Source organism: Cornus florida, unplaced genomic scaffold (genome assembly GCF_030987335.1).
Source record: "Cornus florida cultivar Cherokee Brave unplaced genomic scaffold, ASM3098733v1 CherokeeBrave_3.0.0_Hap2_Chr09, whole genome shotgun sequence".
NCBI lineage: Eukaryota > Viridiplantae > Streptophyta > Magnoliopsida > Cornales > Cornaceae > Cornus > Cornus florida.
The window spans coordinates 96,430,200-96,452,868 of NW_026775579.1; the positions used below are offsets into that span (position 1 = coordinate 96,430,200).

A 22,669-nucleotide genomic window follows, 5' to 3' on the forward strand; every position below is an offset into this window, starting at 1 on the left:
ATATAATTAAGTCAAATCTATAGGCCCATGGATGATGGGTTTTAGGGCAAATCATTTCAGCCTCCGCCTCCATCGCTATTAGAAGTTCAAAACCCATATATTTTAGTTTATCTATCTGCTGCAAGAATCAAAAGTTCAAAGCCCATATCGGCATATCATTTCAGATTGTTCAAAAAATCAAAACTCATATCTTTCAGTTTCCATCGCCCGCTGTTCCAATTTGGGTTCGCCGTTCGCAAGCTTCAGCGGCTGTTCCAGTTCGGGTTCGCCTTTTTTTATTTTTTATCGGACTTTCTTAGGATGGATCAGAGGCGAGAAAAACTTTCTTAGGATGTATATCTCAGTGACAAAGGATGGAGCTGGGGCGAGAAAAACTTTCTTAGGATGTATTCAGTGAGCAACTTCAATAGTCTCCTATCTTCTCTACAACATACCAGTGCTTGGAAAATCTTGACAGCTTTTTTGTTTAGGATCCCCTTTCTACATTCAATTATTTATTGAGCCCAGTGTGCAATGGCCATAGCCAATGCAATTGACTAGGAAGGAGAACGTATGACCAGACAGGCCAAGTAAAGAGATCTAAGAGTGTGATCGTGCCTTAAAAGTGAAGTTGAATTGCAACTTAAATTTCCAAATAATGTCAGACCAAGTTTTTTGGTAAGGGAGATATAAAAGTCTAATTGACTTGGAAAAAGAGATAGATATGAGTGTCCAAATTTCTAGATTTTCTCGCATCTCTGCTCAGGGAAAAGTTTAGTGATCATCAAAACTCTGGTAAGCTTCTGTGGCAGTTCAAGAAAACATAACAAAAAAGACCTACTATATTCTCTTTTCAGTTCAAGAAATTATTGCTTGCTACAACAGTCAAATCTAGACGAGTCAATAACATGAAAGCACAGGTTAGATCTTAGATTAGCCACTTTGTGTAAAACAATACCAACTGTTAAATTTCTCTTTACTCTTCTCCTCCCAGCACTTTACATAGACAGGAAAATCAAGACCAGGTCTTCTCTGCCGTAAAAAATACAAACCCATGAATGATTAATACTTTACCCTTTTTTCTTTTCTTTTTCCATTTGTACTTTTTGTGTAGGTTTTATTTGTTATAAAAAAATAATAAAATAAAATAAAAATCCAAAATTTAATCACACAGAAATTTCCTCACAAACTTCAACACAAATTAACAAAGCCTTTCTCTCATGCTTCAAGAATATCAATTGAGATAAAAGAAGCCTGAAGATTAAAAAATGAACTCCAAGAAACTATTCCAATAAATACTTTCAGACAAAACAAAGATAACCTAATCTCTCTGTCTCTCCATGTCTGCTTCAATTCTATGGGTTAGACCATATAAGGAAATACATTTCAAATATAAGAAATGAATATATAGACATATATAGAGAGAGAGAGAGAGAGAGAGACGAATTGGGTTGGGGGGCGCCACAAATGGCGAGGGGCAAAATGAGAAACAAAAGTGTAAAATAGGGTTTTCAGTTTTACTTTTTGTAAAAAAGTGGTCAGAGGGACTAGTTATACACCTTTTTTTAATTTTGTAAACTTGCATGCACATTTTTAAAAAATATAGACTAATTTTGCACAAAGCTTAACCCATTATTAATTTGTTAATAGTGAATAACCTTAAAAACAAAAAAATAATAATTCTATTAACCACCACCTAACAAATAAATATATTCCAATCTTTTTCAGCAATCATATGATTAATTGAAGATAAAACTCGCAGTGATATTGTGTAACATTGATAGATTAAGTTGTTTTTGTTGCAAACTATCCCATTTTTTTTTATCTCTTCCCCTTTTCTTATTATCTTCATTTATTTTATCTTTCCTAACTAATTGCACATATTGTTTGACCTCTCATTTTGTTTGTCAAATGACACTTATCTCTATTAATATTTGTATATAATAAATATATAACTCTCATTTTTTAATTGTCAACACATTTAAGACAAAAAAAATGCTTATATTGCAATGCTATAACTTTTAAATCTCAATTCTACCATTGGACGGCACATTTATTGCAATAAAATACAATATACATATATAAGGACAGATACGTAATTATAAATTCAACAAGTACGATAAGAGAAGTTAGTGTAATTTAACAAAACTTTAGGGGAGTTCAATGTAATTTATGGACAATGTTAAATTTGTATTATTGGATTCGACCCATTACAGAACACACGCATCCTATATCTATTAGGGCCTGTTTGGAAGCCCATGGTGTCTTGGTTTTGTAATTTGAGCCAATATCATGTTTGGAGTAGGTTGACGTGGTATCGAATACTATCAAAACATTACCAGATTTTGGACCAAAACCCATATCAACAGTTTGGTGATATTGGCTGGTTTATACATTGTAGCGGCGATATCAGACTTGTATCAAACATTGCAGTGCTGGTATCAAGTGATATGAAACACTGTAGTGCTGATATGAGGTATATAAACAAATGGGCCCCTTAAGGCTATGTTTGGTATGGTGGGTTTGAAGGGGAAGGATAAGATTAGTTATGAGGGAAAGGGAAGGAAAGGATAATTTGAACTCTCCGTTGTGTTTGGTTGGTTAATGCATGAAGAGAAAGGAGAAGATAATAATTATGTTTTGGAAAAAAAATAAAAGGGAATGATAATAATAAATTTACTATTATACCCTTATTATATTTTTAAAGATTGTATATATATAATCTCTTATATTTTGCTACAAAAGAAAAAAAAAAAAAAAGAAGAAAAAAGATTAGGGCAAATCATTTCAGCCTCCATCTCTAATCTCGTTCTCAAATATAAACTTGCCCTCTCCTCATCCTCTCTCACCCCCAAATCAAAACCCACATCTTTCAGTTTCCATCGTTGTTCCAGTTCGGGTTCTCCGTCCGCCTCAAAAAATCAAAACCCACATCTTTCAGTTTCCATTGCTGTTCCAGTTCGGGTTCGCCGTCCGCCGTTCGCAAGCTTCCCGCGCTGAATACATGCCCAATATCAAGTGCAATTTTGAGGGTAAATATGACATGATAAATATTATACGAGCCATTGCCTTCTCTTTTTTTCCTTATTCTCCCATTTTTTAAAAGTTAAAGAAATTACTATACATTGTTACTAAGAACCCTCCAAACCCTTTCCTCTCCCTCCACTCACCTTACCCAAATAGAATTTTTTTATAACCTTCCCTTCCCTTTCCCTTTCCCTTCAAACCCACTCTAAGCCTTAGCATTACGGAGTATATTTAAAGAAGAAAGGGAAAAAAAAAACAAGAAACAAACTGCGAAGCTAGACTTATAAAGGCACTAAACTGCATACGATCGGAAAAATCTTCGTCTGCCGAACAACTTGTGTCTGAATTGAGTTATCTTGGAAAGGAATTGACTTTCTGTCGTTCCGACGAACAGAAAAATGCGGTCTCTGGACCATAAACGTGAAACCCTAGCTTCTCAAGAAGATAGGTTAAACAATAGCAACGACCGCCCAACTTACTTCGATGTCTACGGTCCCGAAGTACTCACCCTATCCTTCTCTCTCTTATGTATATATCTTCTAGTAGTGACATATATATATATGTGTGTGTGTATGTATATGTATACATATATATAAAGTTGTTCAGCTTGTTATTTGTTTTGTGATTTAATTTATTTGATGTTCATTGGTATGGACACTGTTGGTGTTTTTTTCGTTAGTTTAGGTCATCAAATCAATTTAGAATCCTAGATTATACACGCATTATGCTCCACATGCTCAACAAAGCCTATGCTCAACTACTTGCTACATGATTGCCATCATGAGCTATTTGGGACCATAATTTAAGTTAAACCACACACAATGATATATTTATATACACTTATCCAAAAAAAACTATATCTTTATATACCTTCTCAGTCTGTGTTAACTTTAGTATTTACCTAATTACCTTCCTTCTGTTAGCAATGTATCACAGTCCCTTTTTTTTTTTTTTTTTTTTTTTTATCATTTTATCTCCGACCAATGCAATTTCGGTTTCATGAATTATTTATAAATGTAAACTGTCTTTTATTTATTTTTTATTTTTTATATATTTGGAGTATTTGATTTGAAAATGTGACAAAAAGCATCACGTGTATTATTTATTTTTTCTACAAAGTACATTCGACTAATGAATTCTAATATGTCATAGCTATTAATGGGAAGAATGATAACTGCTGCTCGCACTGTCGCTGATATATCTAGTTGAATTTCAATGAAACATTTAAATTATGTTATTATTATTGAGCTCCTTCCTTGCATATATGTGAGATTATCTGCTTTAATTACTATTCTCTTAGGCAATGTTATAGTAGCAAACACACACACATGAATGTGAGCATTACCTATTGTTTTCATGAGTAAAAAATGAAGCATAGTACTTGCTATGTGTTAAATAGCCTCAATTTACCTTTTAATTTCTAACCAGCTATGGATTGAAAATTTGATGGTATTAATTCAACCCAGATATACATTTATACACCAACCACACACGCAGTCCTTGATACCTGCCACATTATGATATACATTGAAATCTTGTTTTGGGTTTGATGCAGAGTAAAGCAGATGTTGTTTTCAAGATGCCAGAAGCTAACTCAACCTTGAATTTAGAAGTAGGTTTTGCTATCAAAAGAGTTTTTTTTTTTCTTCTTATATTGATGTGAAAGTCGGTAACTGTTTGACTGGATTTTATATGATGAAACAGGACGTTCAAGGACTTATCACCTGGGTGCTTGGTGAAGGATGTATGCCGTCATGGGTTTTTATCAAAGTAAAGAACATATGGATGACCTTGTCAATTCAAATTTAGTAGAATTTGTCAACAAATATATTGTCATAACATATAATTTCAATTCATGGATGAACTACTAATTTCATTTTGTGAATAACAGAACTGTCTCTGTTCGGTGGTCATGGTTAGCGTGAGACAAAACAATATTGCGTAGACTGTTTATCTGAATGGAAGTTAATAACCAATGCAATTCTATTATGAATGTCTTGTAAGCATTCTACGGTAGCAAGGCATCTTCTTGCTTGCAATCGTCGATAAAATACTGTACGATGGAACTCGATTTGTCTTGCGTGCATTACTGTATTCCATTGTGGTCCAGTTGATTTTAAAATTTTCATATTCTAAACAATTTTTTCATGGTTTGAATTTTCATGTACCACTTCTTTGGTTTAATCAGTCTACACTGCACCATCAACTAAAAGATATATAGCCATATTTATCATCTATTATATCAGTTATTATTGGACTATAGTTACTATTCCTTAAATATGATCAAATGATAGTACTATGGTTTGAGAGAAAGTAACAGTATTCAGTCGGCCACTACAGTGGAAGTGTGTTGAATCAATAGTCAAAGTACCCAACTTTATCCTTGCAGGGTCACGTGTGAGATGGAAACTACTTGTACTAAAAAAAAAAAAGGGCAGGACGACCTTAGAAAAGGACTGCCTCTCGTGTTCAGTAGGGGGGTTAGGGATTCCTTCTAGAACTAGAAGCACGCTAAAGGTTATTTAAGTTTTCCCCTACTTGAAGAGTGATGCATTTAGTGGAACTTTTTGGCCAGATGAATTTGGGCATGGCACATTGAATTCCCACAGAATGGTTAAAAGATCTTGGCACTGTTTGATTGATTGCCTGAACACACAAGATCATAGAGCCCAACATAGCCTTGCATTAATGTTACATAGAGCATGGATCATGAATGGGAGTGCACCTGTGGTACCCCACTTAGTCTATTATGTGATATAGGAGACTTTTGCTTATTTAGATTATTGGACTCCAATTTAAATAATAATAGCATATTTACAGTGCAGTTTGGTTTTCCTTTTAGTTAATTGAAGAGGGTCATGGAATTTCAATTTAAAGTGCAAAAACTTTTAGGAATTTAAATTTTAGCATTTTGAATGAAATTGTACGACAGATGCTTTACGATTCTCTCTGAAAGGGTAGGCATATTTGGAACTTCAGTGATATGGAGGATGAGTGCATGACGTTTATTGTCCGGACTAATCTTTTTTATATATTCTGATTAGATGCTGTCATCTTCACCTCCATGAGTGGACATGCCCGTGATACGAATATCATGGGTGTGAGTTGACCATATGAGTTACTTGGTTATCATACATCTATCTGTACTAGGGGGTTGGATTGTGAGGTTGACTTTTTGAGAATTGTTTGCATTACCATGTATTACTACTGGATCTGTGTGAAGAATGGGAGGCTGTGCAGTCCTGAATTCTTTGCATGCTGGTCTTTCTGCAGGCCCATGGGCTACTGGGATTGTGGCTTTCCGAGCTATAGATATTCAACATCTCTTTTTTCTGTTCAAAGTGACTTCCTATTTGCATGGTCTCGTTGAATGATATTTTAACAGTCAAATCACTTCTCAGAGAATAAGCTGATCCAAATGTTATGTGCTGTAGTAGTCCAGCATCTTTTGTGGTGTTGTTCATTCTCTATTATTTCCACACGGTAGATTCTATATGTATTTGGTTATGATTGGGTAACTGTTACTTCCATAGAAATTTTCTGGGCCATAGATCCTTGTGGGTCTTATTATGTTTGGAGTTTATGTATCACAATTTCTTGTGAATCAATTTAATAAAAGAGTTTCTGGAAAAATGGCTGGCTTTTTGGATATGGATGTTAATTGGCATATTGCAAATGTGGGTTCTTTTATATCTTATATATATGATATGGTGGTTTGTGGGTCTTTTGTATCTTATATATATGATTATATGGTGGTTTCTCACTTGGATATACAGAATCAACTAGAGTAGATCCGTGCATCTAGATTTTATATGGTTGGTACTGTCTGCAACACTTGAAAACATGGTTAGTGTAACGGGTGAGCGCTTGCCAATTTATCCAAAAGCTTAATCTATTGGGCAGGGCTGCATACCCATACCCACCCATTTATACCCCTTTCACTTTCCATTTGGATTAGATGTGGGACAAATACCTTTTGTAACATTCTCTCCCACCTGAACTCGCAATACCCTCGTTGCGATCGGGCCACCTTGCCTACCCGAGTGGCTCACCTGGATATCTTTCGGGTCGGACGCTTGGCGTGACACCGGATCAAGGACTGGTCTGGCTCTGATACCAATTATAACGGGTGGACGCTTGCCTATTTACTCAAAATCTTAAGCTATTGGGTAGTGCTGCATACTCGCCCATGTATACCCCTTTCACTTTTCATCCGGATCTTATGTGGGACAAATACCCCTTGTAACAGTTAGCTACAATATCTGCATGACTTCTTGGTTGTATACTGTGGATAGTGATTTCGTTCCCATTTTACCATCTATTGAAAGGAAATTAGAGGATTTATTCAGTTGGGGGATTGAGTTTCCAAATCTTATTAGTATATTATAACATAATTCCGTCCATCCAGCATTCCTTGGGCTTTGCATCATTTTTTGTTTCCAATTTTCAAGATTGTTTCACAATTCATTAATGTATTTATTTTTGTAACTCTATTTCATTTGAAAAGGGATTGTGTGTATAATTTGAACATTCCTCTATTGCTTCATAAGAATCTTTGTCGGTTTATTTTATGGTGCATAACTTCATTATTTTGTCGCAGAAATTATTTTGGTAATGTAGCATTATTTTGATCTGCAGAACATGCCTCTGATTCCGAAAGTGGTTATGCTGTATGTCCCTGGTCTCGATGCAGCTCTGTACCTGTCACAGTCTAAACTACTTGGTAGTTTCAAGAAATTCTGTGGCGTTCCACGGGCAGTTTTAGCTCTTAGGTTGGTAACATATATGCTTACTTTTCTTCTTTTTGCATTCGTAATTTTCTTATTTTGCAATAATTATGGTTCTTGGTGCTTGTTTTATGCTAGCTGTGTATCAGATGGAATGCAGACTATTGATGCACTACTAACATGCAAGCGTAAAAGAAAAAGGCACAGTGCTGATTCACTTTTGAGCAAACCTGCCCAGACACCTGAACAAGGTCATTGTCCAATTCCAGGGAATTTTACTCTTCCTTATGAAAGCTCCACTCGCATGCTTGTAACTTGGTCATAAATTTCTTCTTGGCATGAGTAGGTGTCAATGTAGGTTTGTTGATTTCTCACTAGAGTGCTAGTCCTATTGTGCGAGTGGCAAAAGAAGCCACTATTATTCTAAGATGGAGCTATTGCGTGGCTGTTGAGAAAGGACATATATTGCCTTATATTTATTTCGTTTGGGATATCATTTAGCATTTGGGTAATATTGCATCTAGTAGCACACTTGTATAACTTTATGATAATTGTTTATTTCACATGATGAAAAAACATAGGACATCTTTAAAAATAGAAGTGAGACTAAATGAAGGTTTTGATGGAGGGGGAGCAAAAGAAGTAGAATAAGTTGAGGAATTTGATATGCTGGCATGACTGTATCATGCCAGATTCGTGATGTGTCTATGCCATTGCAGCATAGGTTGTATTGTTCTATGAAGTAAATAGAACTTGCCAAAATGGCTTGTCATGTTGAAAACTTTCTTACATTAGCTTCCTTATGCAGGAACTTGTAGTACTGATTCAGATAACCCGTCATCTTTTGATCTTACTAAAGATTTACCATTCCCCATTGCATACTACACACTTACAGCAAAGGAACTAGAAGATAATGGATACTGTTATAATCAACCAGGTAACAAAAATTTTATATATTGATTTCTTTTTTTGTCTTCTTTGTATCTTATTAGCTTTTGATTTTACTTTTAAATTTTAATTTTGCATAATGCAGGCTTTCTTTCAACTCTTCCTGCTCCTTTGGAAACTTCTCCCCATGAATTGTTGGCACTTGATTGTGAAATGGTAAGGTTATAGATTTCAATCTTTGACTTAAAAATAACAGAATGTTTTACTTGGAAATATGCCGCCCAAGTATTGTGTTCTTCTTGTATATCCAAATCATGTTTGTTGGCTGATTCTCTTATAGCTTGCATTGTCCTTCTGTAACCATGGGCATCAGGAAACAGGTATAAAGTTGATGATGTAGGTGTTGATATCATTTGGGTATATATTGCTGTTTGATTTTTCGAGGATAATAATATTAACATTTGCTGAATCTCATAACAAAGTATTCAGGTTATGGGAACAGAATAATATCATCCATCTTATTTATCAAGAGAAGTATAGTTATATCATGATCAAGAACAAAACTAATCAATACACCCATTTTAGGCATGCCTATGTAATGGATGGAACTAAAACTTCTTGTGCCAGACTAATATCACACCCCTTCCCTCATTTGAAATGCAAGAAAAGGGGTCTGGTTTCCTCTTAACAAGTCAGCACAACATTGACCGTCATGTTTGGCTAAACAAAATGTTTAATTGATTTAGTATCGTCTTTCCTTCTGACGCAGATTGGTTCACTTGGAAATTATGCTGACTAGTTTTTTCTTGTCTTTCTAATTGGCTTTTAAGCTGATGCAAAATGGAATCTAAGTGACCTGTACATCTCTGCTATATTTTCGCGATTTTGATGTTTTCATCTTTTTGGTCTCAGCGGCTAACCAACTTATTGAGAAAATGAAACAAGGACCTGGATTTAAGTTTGTTAAGGCGATCTAGGATACTTTTTGATCTCTTACAAAATTAGCATTTGTTTGAGTAAATTGTTTTCCTTTGTGTTTTGGTCTTGATGAGTTTTCTGCTGCTAATTATGTTACAATTTAAGCTTTCTTCTGCAAATGTCAATAATTTCCAATTTCGAATAGATCTCCTGAAACTTGAATTTTCGTTTTTGGACAGGTCCTAAAACTTGATTAGATCCAAGGAACTTGAGCAACTTTTTCAATGACTTACTGATTGTTTTTGAGTTCTTGGTGCTACACAGGCTTATATATGTATAGGTGTATAGGATGGGTATAGAATTGGATTGATTCAAAATCTTATCTAATGAGATACTCAGTAAAGCTAGTCCCAAATAACAACATCAAATGCACATCTGTTTGAAGTTCACAATCACTTTTACTTGTTAACTTTCTTAAGGTATTAATCAGTCGAGTGCCCTTGATTTGGCTGTAAGTTTAGGGGCTGGTAATAGTGAGAACTTTTAACTCTTTGACAGTTGTAGACTAATGTCTGTGAGGATAATATACTTACCAAATATCTAACCTTTGTGAATTTATTTATTTATTTGTTAATGAACGAGTGCTCGATTTTTAGATGTCTCTGCTCTTTGCTGGAGGTTGGTAATAAACAAGAAATCGTTATTCTACTGTAGTACTATGGCTGGTATAATTGTGACCATTTTATTCTCATTTTATTTTGCCCAATCTTTTTGTTGGTAGTGTGTCACAAGCGAAGGATTTGAGCTCACGAGAGTAACTCTGGTGGATTTTAAAGGACAGGTACATTCTACTTACCTAATGCTTGGCTATAACGTAATTTTATAATAATTAGTGTTTTGACGTTTTGTGACTTGGAACTTCTGTTGAGATTTTTCTGTATAGATTCATAACTTCTGATTTTTGGTAATCCACTCTTTATTATGGTTTAAAGCCAGATAATTTGCTGCATCTTTTGTATATTTTAGAATTCTTGTTTATTAATAAATGTTTCTCCTTGTATGTATTTTCGGCTTCACAGGTCATGTTAGATAAATTGGTTAAACCATCAAATTCTATCATTGATTACAACACTAGGTATGTTGTCATATTAACTTTAGCAATTTTACTTCCTGCTAGTTTGAGATATGCTGAAATTTTTTATCTTCAATATGTAGAAAGTTTTTTTTTTTTTTTTTCTGTTGATTGAAAATAAATAAGAGGTGGAAAGTTAGAATTTATTTGATAACAATTTGTTCTCAAATTTAGTTTCTGCATTTTTATGGTCAACTTAAAGATATGTTAGATAGGTTGGTTCTGCAATTAATAAATATTGCCCTTTTAAGAGGTATTAATGCATGATTGATGGAACGGCGGAGCAAATATAGATCTTTTGAGGTTTTTGAAGGATCTCTTTTGAGCTTCTCATCAATGTTTTTGAGGCCTTTAAGGATCAATTTGATAGTCTCCTGTGGTGGAGGGAAATTTAGTAGTAATATATGTAGGTTGAACTTGAAACTAGGCAATTTTGTCTTAATGCTGAAGGGAGAACCCTTAAGCACTTGCTAATTGGTCATACTGTTGTGATGCTGATGCAGGATTTTCTGTAGTGAAGCCTTATAATAAGGGATTGAGGAAGGTAGCTTAAGAATGATTAGGGTTTGGAAGATAAGATTCTTAAAATAGGATTAGGATCTGATAGTGTAGTTGAAGGGTTTTATTTCTCTTGGATTCAGAAACAATAATAATGATGCTCATTTAGGATGGAACTGAATTGGAAGGAGAAAATTAATATCAGGGTGATTATATCTAGAGTTTTCCAGGTGATCACTCAGGATTCCTTGGGAAATCAGCAGTAGGTACAAGGCAATTAGAACCTGTTAAAAAAGCTTTTTAGCTACAAAATTTTTAATTGATTGTTTCTGATTAATTTTGGAAGATTACAAGTTTATAGATTTGGATGGGTGGGGTAGACTGGACAGAGTCCGAGACTTTATATGCACAAAGTGGCTTCTTTCAGGATTCAAATCACACTTTACAAAAACCCGAAATTTTACCATTGCACCAGGCAACCCCCAAAGGCCCTAAACGGTAAAGTCCTTATTATTGACAGCTCGTGTTCTTTCACTTAAAGCAAATTGATTACATTATTATCATAAGATTGAATGCTTTCAGGTGTTGAACTCCTTTGAAAAATGACTCTGTACGCTTTAAAGTAAGAACATTTGGACCTTCTCTTGTAGAGTTTTGGCTGCTGCTATTTTTCCCTGTCAGATGCTAAATGCCCACTTACTGAAATTTCTATTTACCAGAACAAACAAATTTTAGTTGCATGTTTATTACAGGTAGATACAACTTGGCCCATTTTTGAACAATGACACCCCCTATCAGAAATGAGATCCATACAGGCCCTTCAAAGGTGTGAAAAGTCTAAATTGCCCTTCAATGTTATATTACTTTTAATGATAAAGTATCAAAACTCTAGAAAGACCATTTTGCCCTTCAGTCAATACCAACCACATATTAGGGCCCATCCTTCCATTTTTCTCTCTAACCTTTCTTCTGTCTACCCAACACCACCACCCACCACCGCTCACCCCTTCTTTCTTTCTTTCTCTCTCTTCACTCACCACCATAACCTCCACCCCCACCACCACCCTCCTCTCAATCTGGGTTGCTATATATATATATATATATATATATATATATTATATCCATATATATATGGATATAAAAACATATATATATATATATATATATATATATATATATATATATATATCTCTTCTCTCAATTTGGGTTTATGCAAATGGGGAAGTGGGTCTTCTGGATCGGGTCGATCGGCGGTGGAATTTCCTCAATAACACCGAGGATTGGAATTCTCTGTTGAACGATGTGGGATCTATTCCCCAATTCACTCACTTGGACACTCAAATTCCCGTTTTCACTAAATTTCAATCTTCAATCTCGTTCAATCCGACCTAGTTCGTCAATTTCACTTGCATCAATTCAAATATTCGCGATTCTGGGTTTGATTTCATGGACGAGCTTGTTCAAGCCTCCGATTGCATCGAATCGAACGTCCGGCAACTTGTGCACTTGATATTGGAGCGACACAATCAACATCTAGGTGGTTCGCCGGCCAACGGAATACCACTCCAGCAAGCTGCGTTCTACTTCACAAAAGCTCTACAATCTCTACCACTCCGGGTTGGTTTGTCACTGACGGTGAATAGGGTTTGTTTGAATGACCAAGGTTTAGGATTTGGGGTTGATGAATTGTGACAGATGGGTTTAAGATTTTAATGAATAGTAGAATTTCCAAGTGATCAAATGGGCAGAACTTCAGTTGGGCATGTATCAGTCTAGTGTACCTCAGTTATGGTGACCAATTGACTTCTCTTCCGTTCAAACCGGTGTGGTTCAGTCCTGCGTACTTCTCTTCAGTTCGGTTTTTTGTGTTTCAGTCCGGCAGACTTCAACTCTACTTTAGTTGGTGCAATTGCAGGTGAATGTTAGGTCTCTGATAATGTGTTTTTATTGATCATATGCATGCACTCATGTGGGTTTGACCGGTCAAAAGCAGAGGAAGAACTTGCTTATATTGTTTCGGTGCTCTGTTTATCTAATTGATTGGGTGATGAAGAAAGTAGCATAGAGGGGAGCAAGAAGTGATTCACCCGGGTTTAGATATACATATATACTTGTAGAGAGAGAAAAGTTGGGGAAAGTGAAGAAGAGGGTGAGGAGAGAGAAATTGGGTTCTCAGGTCACGTGTATATATATATATATATATGTGTGTGTGTGTGTGTGTGTGCGTGTGTGTGTATATGTATATATATGGAGGAGAGAGGGTGAGAAATGGGGGTTTGGGGTATTTTTGTCCATATAAAGAGTTATTAAGGTTAAATTTGTAATTTCATTATTTAAATTGGTCAATTTACAAGTCAAAGGGCATTCTGGTCATTTTATCATGTGTCAGTGTGTTTAGTGTTGTCTTTGTCGAACGGAGCAAACCTGGGGGTGTCATTGTCAAAAAATGGGTCAAGTTTTATCTACCTGTAATAAACCCAAACCTAGGGGGGTTTCGGTATAAATTACCCATTGATTTATAGACACAAAAGGCATAAGGTGTTGACATTTATTCTGAGAGGCAGGATATTAGCCTCAATGCTACAGACACGAGTCTAACCATGCTATGTATATTACTAAAGAACCATGAGGGACATGGACGTCAGCCAATGTGGAAAATCAGCACCTTCAATTGTGGATTGGTTCATGAAGGGTATGCTTAACAAGACAGTTGCTTATTGAAGTCCTGATGCAATTTAATACCGATGAGCCTCAAATTAGGCTCTTAAAAGACTTTCATGGTTGTATGCTGTTGACATTTTTTTCCTTGCATTTTATATATAATGCTATACTTGAAACGTTACGCATGACAAAAGTGATGTATTCAATTTTTTTTGCAATGTTAGAGCACCTAATTAGCCTCTTTTGCTCTCTCCTCCCCCCCTTACATTGGTTTCACTTAAGCATATTTTAAATTATTGCAGGTACAGTGGAATCACGTGTGAGATGTTGAATGGGGTGACTACAACTCTTAAAGATATTCAGGTTCACTATTTGGATAGACATTATATATATGTATATTTTATTCTATGCTGTAACTCGAGTTACCCATGCATGTCTATGATTGCTTCAATGATTAATTTCAAGTTCAAAACAAATATTCATACATTTATTTACAGTTGTTTCCTATATTCAGGAAGACTTCCTGCAGCTGGTTTACAAAGAGACCATTCTAGTTGGGCATTCTTTGGAGAATGATTTGATAGCATTAAAGATCTCTCACAATCTGGTGATAGATACAGCTGTATTGTACAAGCACCCCCGCGGTAGATCTTACAAAACCGCACTTCGTGTGCTTACGAGGAGATATCTTTCTCGGGAGATTCAGGATTCAGGAAATGGTCACGATAGTATAGAAGATGCTAAAGCTGCTATGGAACTGGCACTGTTAAAGATTAAACATGGCAAGTGATTTCTTTATGCATTTGCATTGTACTATTTATGGTTGGAATTGTTGAAGTTTGTGCAGAATAAGTAACAATTAAAATATTGATTTAACAAATTTCTGTATATTTAGTTTGTTATTGCATTATTTGTCAAAATTGTAATATTATCTGAGAATTTGAGATTAATAACAGAAAATTTGTATCTAGGATGCAATTGTGTGAGGTCATAACTGTGATTGTTCCAATATTTTGAGTTCTGTCCGCACAATTATGTGTCCTTTATTTTTTCTTTTCTGTTTTTGCTTGCGATTTGGTTCCTCTATTTCACAAGTCCTGTATCTTCTTTGCAGTAATTGAAGTTGTGGTTAATTTAATTTTGTTCTGTTACTTTATTCAATGACAGCATGTTTCAGAGGAGGAGGAAACCCATCTTTGTTTTCACTTGGTAAATCAAAATTCACTAAATAGTTAATACTGATACTGGAGATATACAAAAAAAGGTTGATGGTTTTTCTTCCCAATTCAGTTGGAGATGGTGTTTATGCTGTACCAAAAAAGATCCTCCTCAAACGCCCTCCTCTCTTTCTCTCTCTCTCTGTGTATCTCTATCTTTATTTCTTATGTGAACTTGCCGATCTTGGAGTTTGTCTTAAGTACAAGGTAATCGAGAGGTTAAGATTGTCATCATTCCTCTCCATGGGACGGCATGCTTCCAAGGGGTCATGTTCTTGTTTGACTATGGTTGAGGCTGCCTCACACCTGTGTTTTCCAAGAGAATGACCCTTTGGATGGCATGCTTCCAAGGGGTCATTCTCTTGTTTGACTATGATTTTAGGCATGCTACCAACGGGCCAGTGGCCCAGTGGTATCAGCCTCTTACTTTTCAAAGGGAGGTCAGGGGTTTAAGTCTCAGAAGAGACAAGTGTGTATAAGTACCAACTAGGAAAAAAAAAAAAAAATTTTAGGCATGCTTATTCATGCAGATCTTCCATTATATTTAATTTTCCCTTGTGCATTGTCTTGTTTTCTGATACTATTGCATCAATATTTAGCTGACACTTCATCTTAGCCTTGGCTTGAATTTGATGCCATTAATGTATTTCTGAAATATTTTTCCTGGGTTCTTGGGGTTCCAAATTTATGTTCTTCAATCGGCATTGGTTCATTGAGTATTGTAGGTTGGGATGGCAAAATTTTCCGTCCTGCCCCTAATGGGATGGGTATGAGAAGCTTATAAATGGGATAGGGGTGGGTTGGGTAGAAGGAGATAAAACCCTACTCTGTGCATGCTGTAATTGAAACTCTTCTCATTTGTTTTTGTGTGGTTTTTAATTATATTAACTCATATAGAACTTTGTCGACTCTATGCATGCTTTTGGCCCTGGTGCTTTTGGAATCAGGACCTGATTTTGGTTCACCACCAACATACACGCGGACGAAGCTCCTTGCAGTTCTAAATGAGTGTGGCAAAGCTTCTACTTTGATTGATGATATATCCATTGTGAAGCGGTTCGCTTCTGAATTGACCCATGCAATTCCGGTGTCTTCTGATGATGAAGCTCTTTCAAAGAGCATAAAAGAGGTAAAGAGTTTATATCAGAAATTCTCTTCCCCGTGGCTTGGCAGAGATAAGAACTGCCCGTGGTAGCAAGGTTATTTTGTAACTTCCTGGTGTCATTTTAGGTTAAAAACGAAAAGGTGCAGTTTGTCTGGGCTCAATTTTCAGAATTAAATTCTTATTTCAAGAAACAAGCAGAGGACACAGAGAAATTAAATGGAAGGCTTGCGGAGATGATATCATTGCTTACATGTAACAAGAAGTCTACCAGCAAAAAGGGCATCAAATACAGTGTCACCTCTGAACTAAAGGACGTTCTAACTTGCATGGATGCTAGAGTCAGAAGCCTCTTCTGCAGCTTGCCTACTAATGCTATGCTAATTATTTGCACTGGTCATGGAGACACTGCAGTCGTTCATAGGTACATGTTCATACTTATTAGTTTACTTTTTTTTTCTTCGGGCTGGGGATTCAGATCTATTCCACTTGCATTACTCGGGTCAAATTTGTCATGGATCTGTCCATTTTTATTTTACTTTCTTTTCCAAAATAAAAAATAAAACCAAAAATCAAGCAACTGATAATGCTTCTGGAATCTGGCTGAAGGTCCACCTCACATTGGGGTAGATGAACTTGTCTCTGGGTCTTTGTCTGTAGAAACAGGCGTCAAGTTACCGACCATGCTGCCTTGTTTATAGTTCTTATCTCCACTTGTCCCTATGGGGACTTGAACCTTGGACCTTCTACGATGGAAGGCGAGGAAGTACCACTAGGCTACATACAACCTTTGTTGGTTAATGGGTGATTTCTTTACAGTTGAAAAACACATTGAATATGTAAAAATAGAGCCATCTTATGGTCAGCATATCTCCATGTTATTGTTGTTTTCTATTAGTAGGATATTTAACTCTGCACAAAATCTTGGTAGATTAAGATTGTAATAGTTTATTACATAATTTAACCCTCGTTTAAGTAGAATATGCGTAAGGCAGGCAAAAGTTTTTTTTTTTTTTTTCTTCTTTCTTTCAAGAAGCCACTTAATGGGATGTTGGAGGACATGAAGCCCTGGAACAAAGAGTAGGAAACTGGTAAGTGGTCGCCCAATTGGGATTATCTTGAATTACCACCCTACTTTGGTTGGTGCAGGAAGTCGATGTTTGACAAAAAAAGTACCAAGACTAATCCAAAAATACTTGTTTCTTCTATATTTTCGTTCACTTCCTAAGATGTATGCTGGTCATTCATCCTCGTTTGGAAAAACTTCATTGTTAAAGGAAAGTCTCACAAACAATTTCCATCTACATTTCGTGAAAGTACCAAAAACAGCCCAAGTGATCTGATCATTTCGTCACCTCATTTGAACTGCAGCTAGAAATAAAATCAAGTTCCATTGCATGTCCCTTGAACGGATTAAGTTTTTAGATCAGGAAAATTGAAATAGTGTTAAAAACTGTTTGGGCATACATTAAAATAACTATATACTAATTTCATCATTTGCTTCTCTTCCATGTTGTATAAATTTTCATTTAGTATTATTTCTTAGGTGCTTGTTCTTTTTTTTTTCTTGTGCATGGATGCAGAGTGAGGAAAATGTTAAATGAGCAAATCGAGACGGCAGTATCCCGTGAGAAGCTCGTAAAGGTCTTGGAAGAGCTGCAGGCCCAAGCCGAAGTAGGATTGTGTTTCGTAGGTGTGAAGCATTGAGTTAGATTATGAATGTACCTTAGAATTTCTTTTTGCAAATTGTGTACTGCACGCATTTGAGGTAAAATCTTATAATATCCAAAAATATGTAATGTGAGCAAGTACATAGAGAGACACTCTACCTTCACAATTTTGGTGTAAAGTTTATTTAAATTAAAAAAAGATTGTATTTTAAAATTAATATATTTAACTGCATATTTGTTTTGATATTCACTTTTCTCTTTTATTTTTATTGTTTGCCTTTTTATTGTTCTGTTGCCCATGAAGAAATTGTGTCCTAATCATGGAAAACTGTAGGGATCATTTTATTTTTCCAATGAAGTGTTGGAATTATTTGTTCTGTTGGGAATATGGTTTCTCATTAATTTCCGTAAAAATTGTATTCTCTCTCATTATTATTTTTATTGTTGTTGTTAGGTGGTTAGTTTAGAGTTCTGAATGTATCAATGTGAATGTCACAAGTGAACAACTACCAGATATTTCTCTAAATGTTTATGGTGCTTGAGGTTTTTAGAAAGATGTATGATGAAATATAACCGCATAAAATTCAGATGGAAGTAGAAAGGTTGTTTTCAGTATTGATGATGTTCAGGACAATTATCATTCTTGTTTATTCACTGGAAAGTTATATTACTCGGAATGGATTTTTAAAATCATGCAGATATCCCTCAAGACATTACGGAACGATATTGCTGTAATACTTTACTTCCTCACCGGCTGCCATGGTTCTGCCCAACACATTCTGAAGCCGACCTTTGCCCTCCGCTGCACAACAGAATGTTTCTCGGACAGCTGAGGCAGTTTTTTGCGAGACTGCCCCTGATCCTCACTGCAAGAAGGTTGAACTGTGTAGGCAGACTACCCACTAGAAAGTTGTAATCCAAGAACAAGCTTCTCCAAGACTGGCCGAGCTTTCTCCCGTAGTCAGGTGGGATTTGACCAGAGAATTGGTTGTGACCAAGATTGATTGCTGTTAGATTTGCATAAGTGACTAAATTCACTGGCAAATGACCACGCAAATTGTTGCTATGCCCATCAAGCACCCGAAGCTGTGACCCTCCGCCACTGATCTTGATCACCGCAATTGATGTGAAACGATTGACTGAAACATTGATGTGATTCACCTCAGGTAAGTTGAGAATCGCCTGATCTATGAAACCAGAGAACCTGTTTTGGCTCAGGTCTAATACTTGGAGGCGTTTTAGCTGCCTTAAAGTTGAAACACCCCCTGAAAGTATATTGTGGCTTAATGACAATGTTCTTAAGCTTGTAGGAAGCTGTGGCAGGTATCCAAAGAGCTGGTTACTACTAAGTTCTAAAGTGTTTAGCTGCCATAGTCCGTTAAGGTTGGGAATTCTACCTGTAAATCCATTGTTTGACATTCTTAACTGGGTCAAGCTTCGAATCCCGGAAATTGCGGCAGGGATTAAGCCAGACAGATTGTTGTATGACACATCCACAATTTGGAGCATCTTGAGCGTACTGATCCTGGTTGGTAGGCCGCCGGTGAAAAAATTTTCAGATAGCGAAAGTCTTGTTAGCATTTTGAGATTGGAAATGGTATCTGGTATTGGTCCCCGGAACCTATTCTTGCTCAGGTTAATTGTGGTGAGCTCTGTCAGGTTCCCTATTGCGGACGTCAGAAATCCATCGTATCCACCTGCATCAAGATCAAGTGATGTAATACGGCTTCTTGTGTTGTCCGGAGGAAAGGAACATAAGATTCCTAGAAAATTTCCCCCGGAACTTTGGCAAGGATCCACATGAAAATTCCAAGAGTGGAGGAAGGAAAATCTGGGGATTGAAATTGGATCAATTGCCTGCTTTAGGCTGCGAAGAGCTTCGATATCGGATTGGAGGGTTATTGAATGAACAAAGCCTGAAATGAAAGTGAATATAATGATTGAATACAAACAAGAGGATATGGATTGCATTGGTTTGGCCATGAGGTTCAGGGAAGCTGAATTGACACACATTTGGTGTTTCGGTTGCTTGTATGGAGCTCAATATATTAGCATTTTGGAAGAAGATGAGGCAATAAAATATCCATTTCAAGAACCTGCTGCATGAAAAGATGATCTTGGGAGCACAAAAAGAATGTGTGATCTTGGAAGTTGGTTGGAGGTATGAAAAATGTTGCACTCATGTCTTAGTAGTGGCTATCCCAATTCTCTACCAACCTTACTACTTTCACAAACAACACGACCTGTGATATTAAATTTTAGGATCTACAAGAAGTCAGTTGGCAAAGTCTATGCACTTGTTTTAATAATAATAATAATAATAATAATAATAAAATTGATCATCCACATCAAGTGTAATATTATTTCCCAAGTCTTTAAACACACTTGAAACTCATAGAAGTTGCTAAATAAAATCTGCATAGCATAGGTGTTGTTGCATCAACATTCTCTCTACCTATCAGCATTATTTTCCTAAATGAAAACGTCTTTTTCCATTGGTAAAGTAAATGCAAACATCATCGCAATAGTGCCGTTTTGGGGTTCTAATCCACTGCTTGTTCTGACTGCATCCATCTAATGAAACAAAAATGAACCCTCTTTTTTGTTATGGTCAGGTTGCAGGGACTAAGCACAGAGACTGGAAATGTGATTCCATCATCATTTAGTGACTAAACCTAAGTGTCAATTTTATGCATATGGTTTAAGATAATTAATGATAGTAACACTCATTAGAGAAAGAAAAAATCTTACATGAACAGATCAACATAGAATGCCAATGCAGTAACTTGAAATTAACTAAGATAAGCCCTCAAACAGAGAGAAGTGATTTATATACTAATGTAGTGCTTATAAGCATTAAGTGCTGAAACGACAACTATTTACAATCTCTAATGCGGATCAAATTAACAGATTGATTCATTGCTCGATTGTGGTGATGGAAGTTGAGAAACTTCAGCTAAGGAATCCTGCCTCACCAAAGAGACCATTCAAGATTTCCAAACTGAAGAAGCAGTTGGTTTATTTTGCCTGGAGGATTGATATAGGGATGAGAAACAGGTTTGGAGAGGCTCAAGGTTTGATGTAAAATAAATTGAACAAACACAGACTAAGGTCAATTAGTGAGGTCATATGCGGGTTAATCCAGAAACCAAATGCATGAAATGCCAAAGAAATCTACAAAGTGGTTGTAATAACTGCAAAAAGGTACCAGATTAAATTGGGTGACCGTCAGGCAGAAACAACAAGAGAATGGAAACAGAAACAAAAACAAGTAGACGAAAATCATTTTAGCAAATCCACTGAAGCCTACTTCTTTTTCTTCGGTGATGCAGTTTTGTAGCCTCCCTTGCACGGCTTACCCCATGGCGTTTGTGAGCACCTCCCGTGATTACCACTGCTCTTACTCTTTCCTTCACCGCCTCCGTGAGGATGATCGACGGGATTCATCGCCACGCCGCGAACGACCGGCCTCCGTCCCAACCATCGGCTTTGGCCGGCCTTCCTAAGCTTCTTATCCTTGTGGCTGGGGTTCGAAACAGTTCCAATGGTGGCCCGACACCGAGTATCGATCAATTTCTTTACGCCTGAAGGCAATTTAATTTCAACCATACGATGTTGCGATGGCTCTCTCAAGATCTTTGCGGATGTACCAGCCGCTCGGACAAGCTTTCCACCTTGACCAGGGTTAATCTCAATGTTGTGAATGAGCATCCCAATTCGCATCATTGAGATTGGCATGCAGCTTCCGATTTGAGAGCTGATGTCAAGCGAGAACATTTGTTTCATCAACATTGTGGCCTTGCCAGGCGTTGAGGTGTGAGACACTGTATCAAAAGCATCTGCAAAAGAGAGAGAAAGAGAACATAGCCATTGGAGTTCTACAAACACAAACACACACATAAAGCGACAACATGAATGAATAGGTGAGAGAAAAGTACTGGGAGAGGCGCTGAATGGACGAATGGTGGGGCTGAAGAGCTTGTTGAGGAGGATTGTTGATGAAGTTGTTCGAGCTCTGAAGAGTGCTGCCATTGGATAGTTACGGTTTTGACGCGGATCTTAAATCCTATTAGAAAACATCAAACTCTATAACTCATAACATCCTGTAATTGTATGCACATTTCCGAAAAATCGAGAACAACAAGATAACAACAAACCCAAGCATCAAGATGCATATGCAGTTACCATACAAATCAATCAAGCAGTTGAATGCATAATCAAAATAGAACACACATTAAAGTAAAAAAAAAAAGTCGAGAGACAGAGCAACAGAGATTCAATAGTTAACTTCTTACCTTCCTCTCTTCGCAAACCCTAATGACTGAGGCATTTGAGGTGTGAAATTAGGTTTTCAATCTATCTATCTATATATATATATATATTGAGATACAATAACAGAAACTTTAAACAGAGGATTCTTGTTGACGCTTTAATGTTTTGGTCACTGGCCACAAAATTGCCATGTTTAATGAGTTAGGATTCATGTCGAACCAACAGAAACCACATTTCATATTGTTAAATGGATTGTCCATGGATATAAATATATACACTCATATATACAGAGAGAGATAAAGTACTTTCACTGCTTCACGAAACCAGGATCTAATCGGACATAGCTGGCGTTGATCGGAACAGGACTGTGCCAACGAGCTGTGGAGAGCCGAGATCGTCAGTGGGGACGGGCGGCGGGCTGCTTGCGGTGGTTTGGTAGAATAGAAATGTGAAGAAACCCAATGTAGAAGGGTATTTAGAGAATACTAAATTAGAACAAGGGTATATATATAATTTTAACCTATAATCGGGTCGGGGCGGATTACCAATATTTCCGTCCCCGCCCCAACCTAGTTCGG

At 36.5% G+C, this 22,669-nt stretch overlaps 3 protein-coding genes across 3 annotated transcripts; 1 reads left to right on the forward strand and 2 right to left on the reverse strand.

Annotated features, from left to right (window-relative positions):
• The first annotated feature begins 3,199 nt into the window (after positions 1-3,199).
• On the forward strand, positions 3,200-18,065 carry LOC132275444 (small RNA degrading nuclease 5). Its single transcript, XM_059776941.1, has 14 exons — positions 3,200-3,506; positions 4,562-4,618; positions 4,711-4,776; positions 7,645-7,778; positions 7,872-7,984; positions 8,542-8,670; positions 8,767-8,837; positions 10,321-10,380; positions 10,619-10,674; positions 14,133-14,193; positions 14,345-14,612; positions 15,995-16,176; positions 16,278-16,573; positions 17,733-18,065. The coding sequence occupies exons 1-14, from the start codon at positions 3,405-3,407 to the stop codon at positions 17,854-17,856; spliced, it is 1,719 nt and encodes a 572-aa protein (XP_059632924.1). The 5' UTR covers positions 3,200-3,404; the 3' UTR covers positions 17,857-18,065.
• A 501-nt stretch (positions 18,066-18,566) lies between these two features.
• On the reverse strand, positions 18,567-19,844 carry LOC132273205 (leucine-rich repeat receptor-like protein kinase PEPR1). Its single transcript, XM_059774221.1, has one exon. It carries the CDS (start codon positions 19,830-19,832, stop codon positions 18,567-18,569), a length of 1,266 nt encoding a protein of 421 aa, XP_059630204.1. The 5' UTR covers positions 19,833-19,844.
• A 1,062-nt stretch (positions 19,845-20,906) lies between these two features.
• Positions 20,907-22,669, reverse strand: LOC132275447 (large ribosomal subunit protein uL2m). The gene is made up of 3 exons (XM_059776944.1): positions 22,397-22,669; positions 21,758-21,885; positions 20,907-21,658 (listed from the first exon to the last, which is right to left on the reverse strand). The coding sequence occupies exons 2-3, from the start codon at positions 21,849-21,851 to the stop codon at positions 21,126-21,128; spliced, it is 627 nt and encodes a 208-aa protein (XP_059632927.1). The 5' UTR covers positions 21,852-21,885; positions 22,397-22,669; the 3' UTR covers positions 20,907-21,125.

Excerpts from the sequence above, each read along its gene's own strand:
- LOC132273205 (XM_059774221.1), bottom strand. The coding sequence starts at position 19,832 with ATGTGTGTCAATTCAGCTTCCCTGAACCTCATGGCCAAACCAATGCAA.
- LOC132275444 (XM_059776941.1), top strand. The coding sequence starts at position 3,405 with ATGCGGTCTCTGGACCATAAACGTGAAACCCTAGCTTCTCAAGAAGAT. Across the intron at positions 4,777-7,644 it reads CGTCATGGGTTTTTATCAAA|AACATGCCTCTGATTCCGAA; the intron begins GTAAAGAACATA and ends TTTGATCTGCAG. Across the intron at positions 7,985-8,541 it reads TGCCCAGACACCTGAACAAG|GAACTTGTAGTACTGATTCA; the intron begins GTCATTGTCCAA and ends TTCCTTATGCAG.
- LOC132275447 (XM_059776944.1), bottom strand. The coding sequence starts at position 21,851 with ATGGCAGCACTCTTCAGAGCTCGAACAACTTCATCAACAATCCTCCTC. Across the intron at positions 21,659-21,757 it reads TCCATTCAGCGCCTCTCCCA|ATGCTTTTGATACAGTGTCT; the intron begins GTACTTTTCTCT and ends TCTCTTTTGCAG.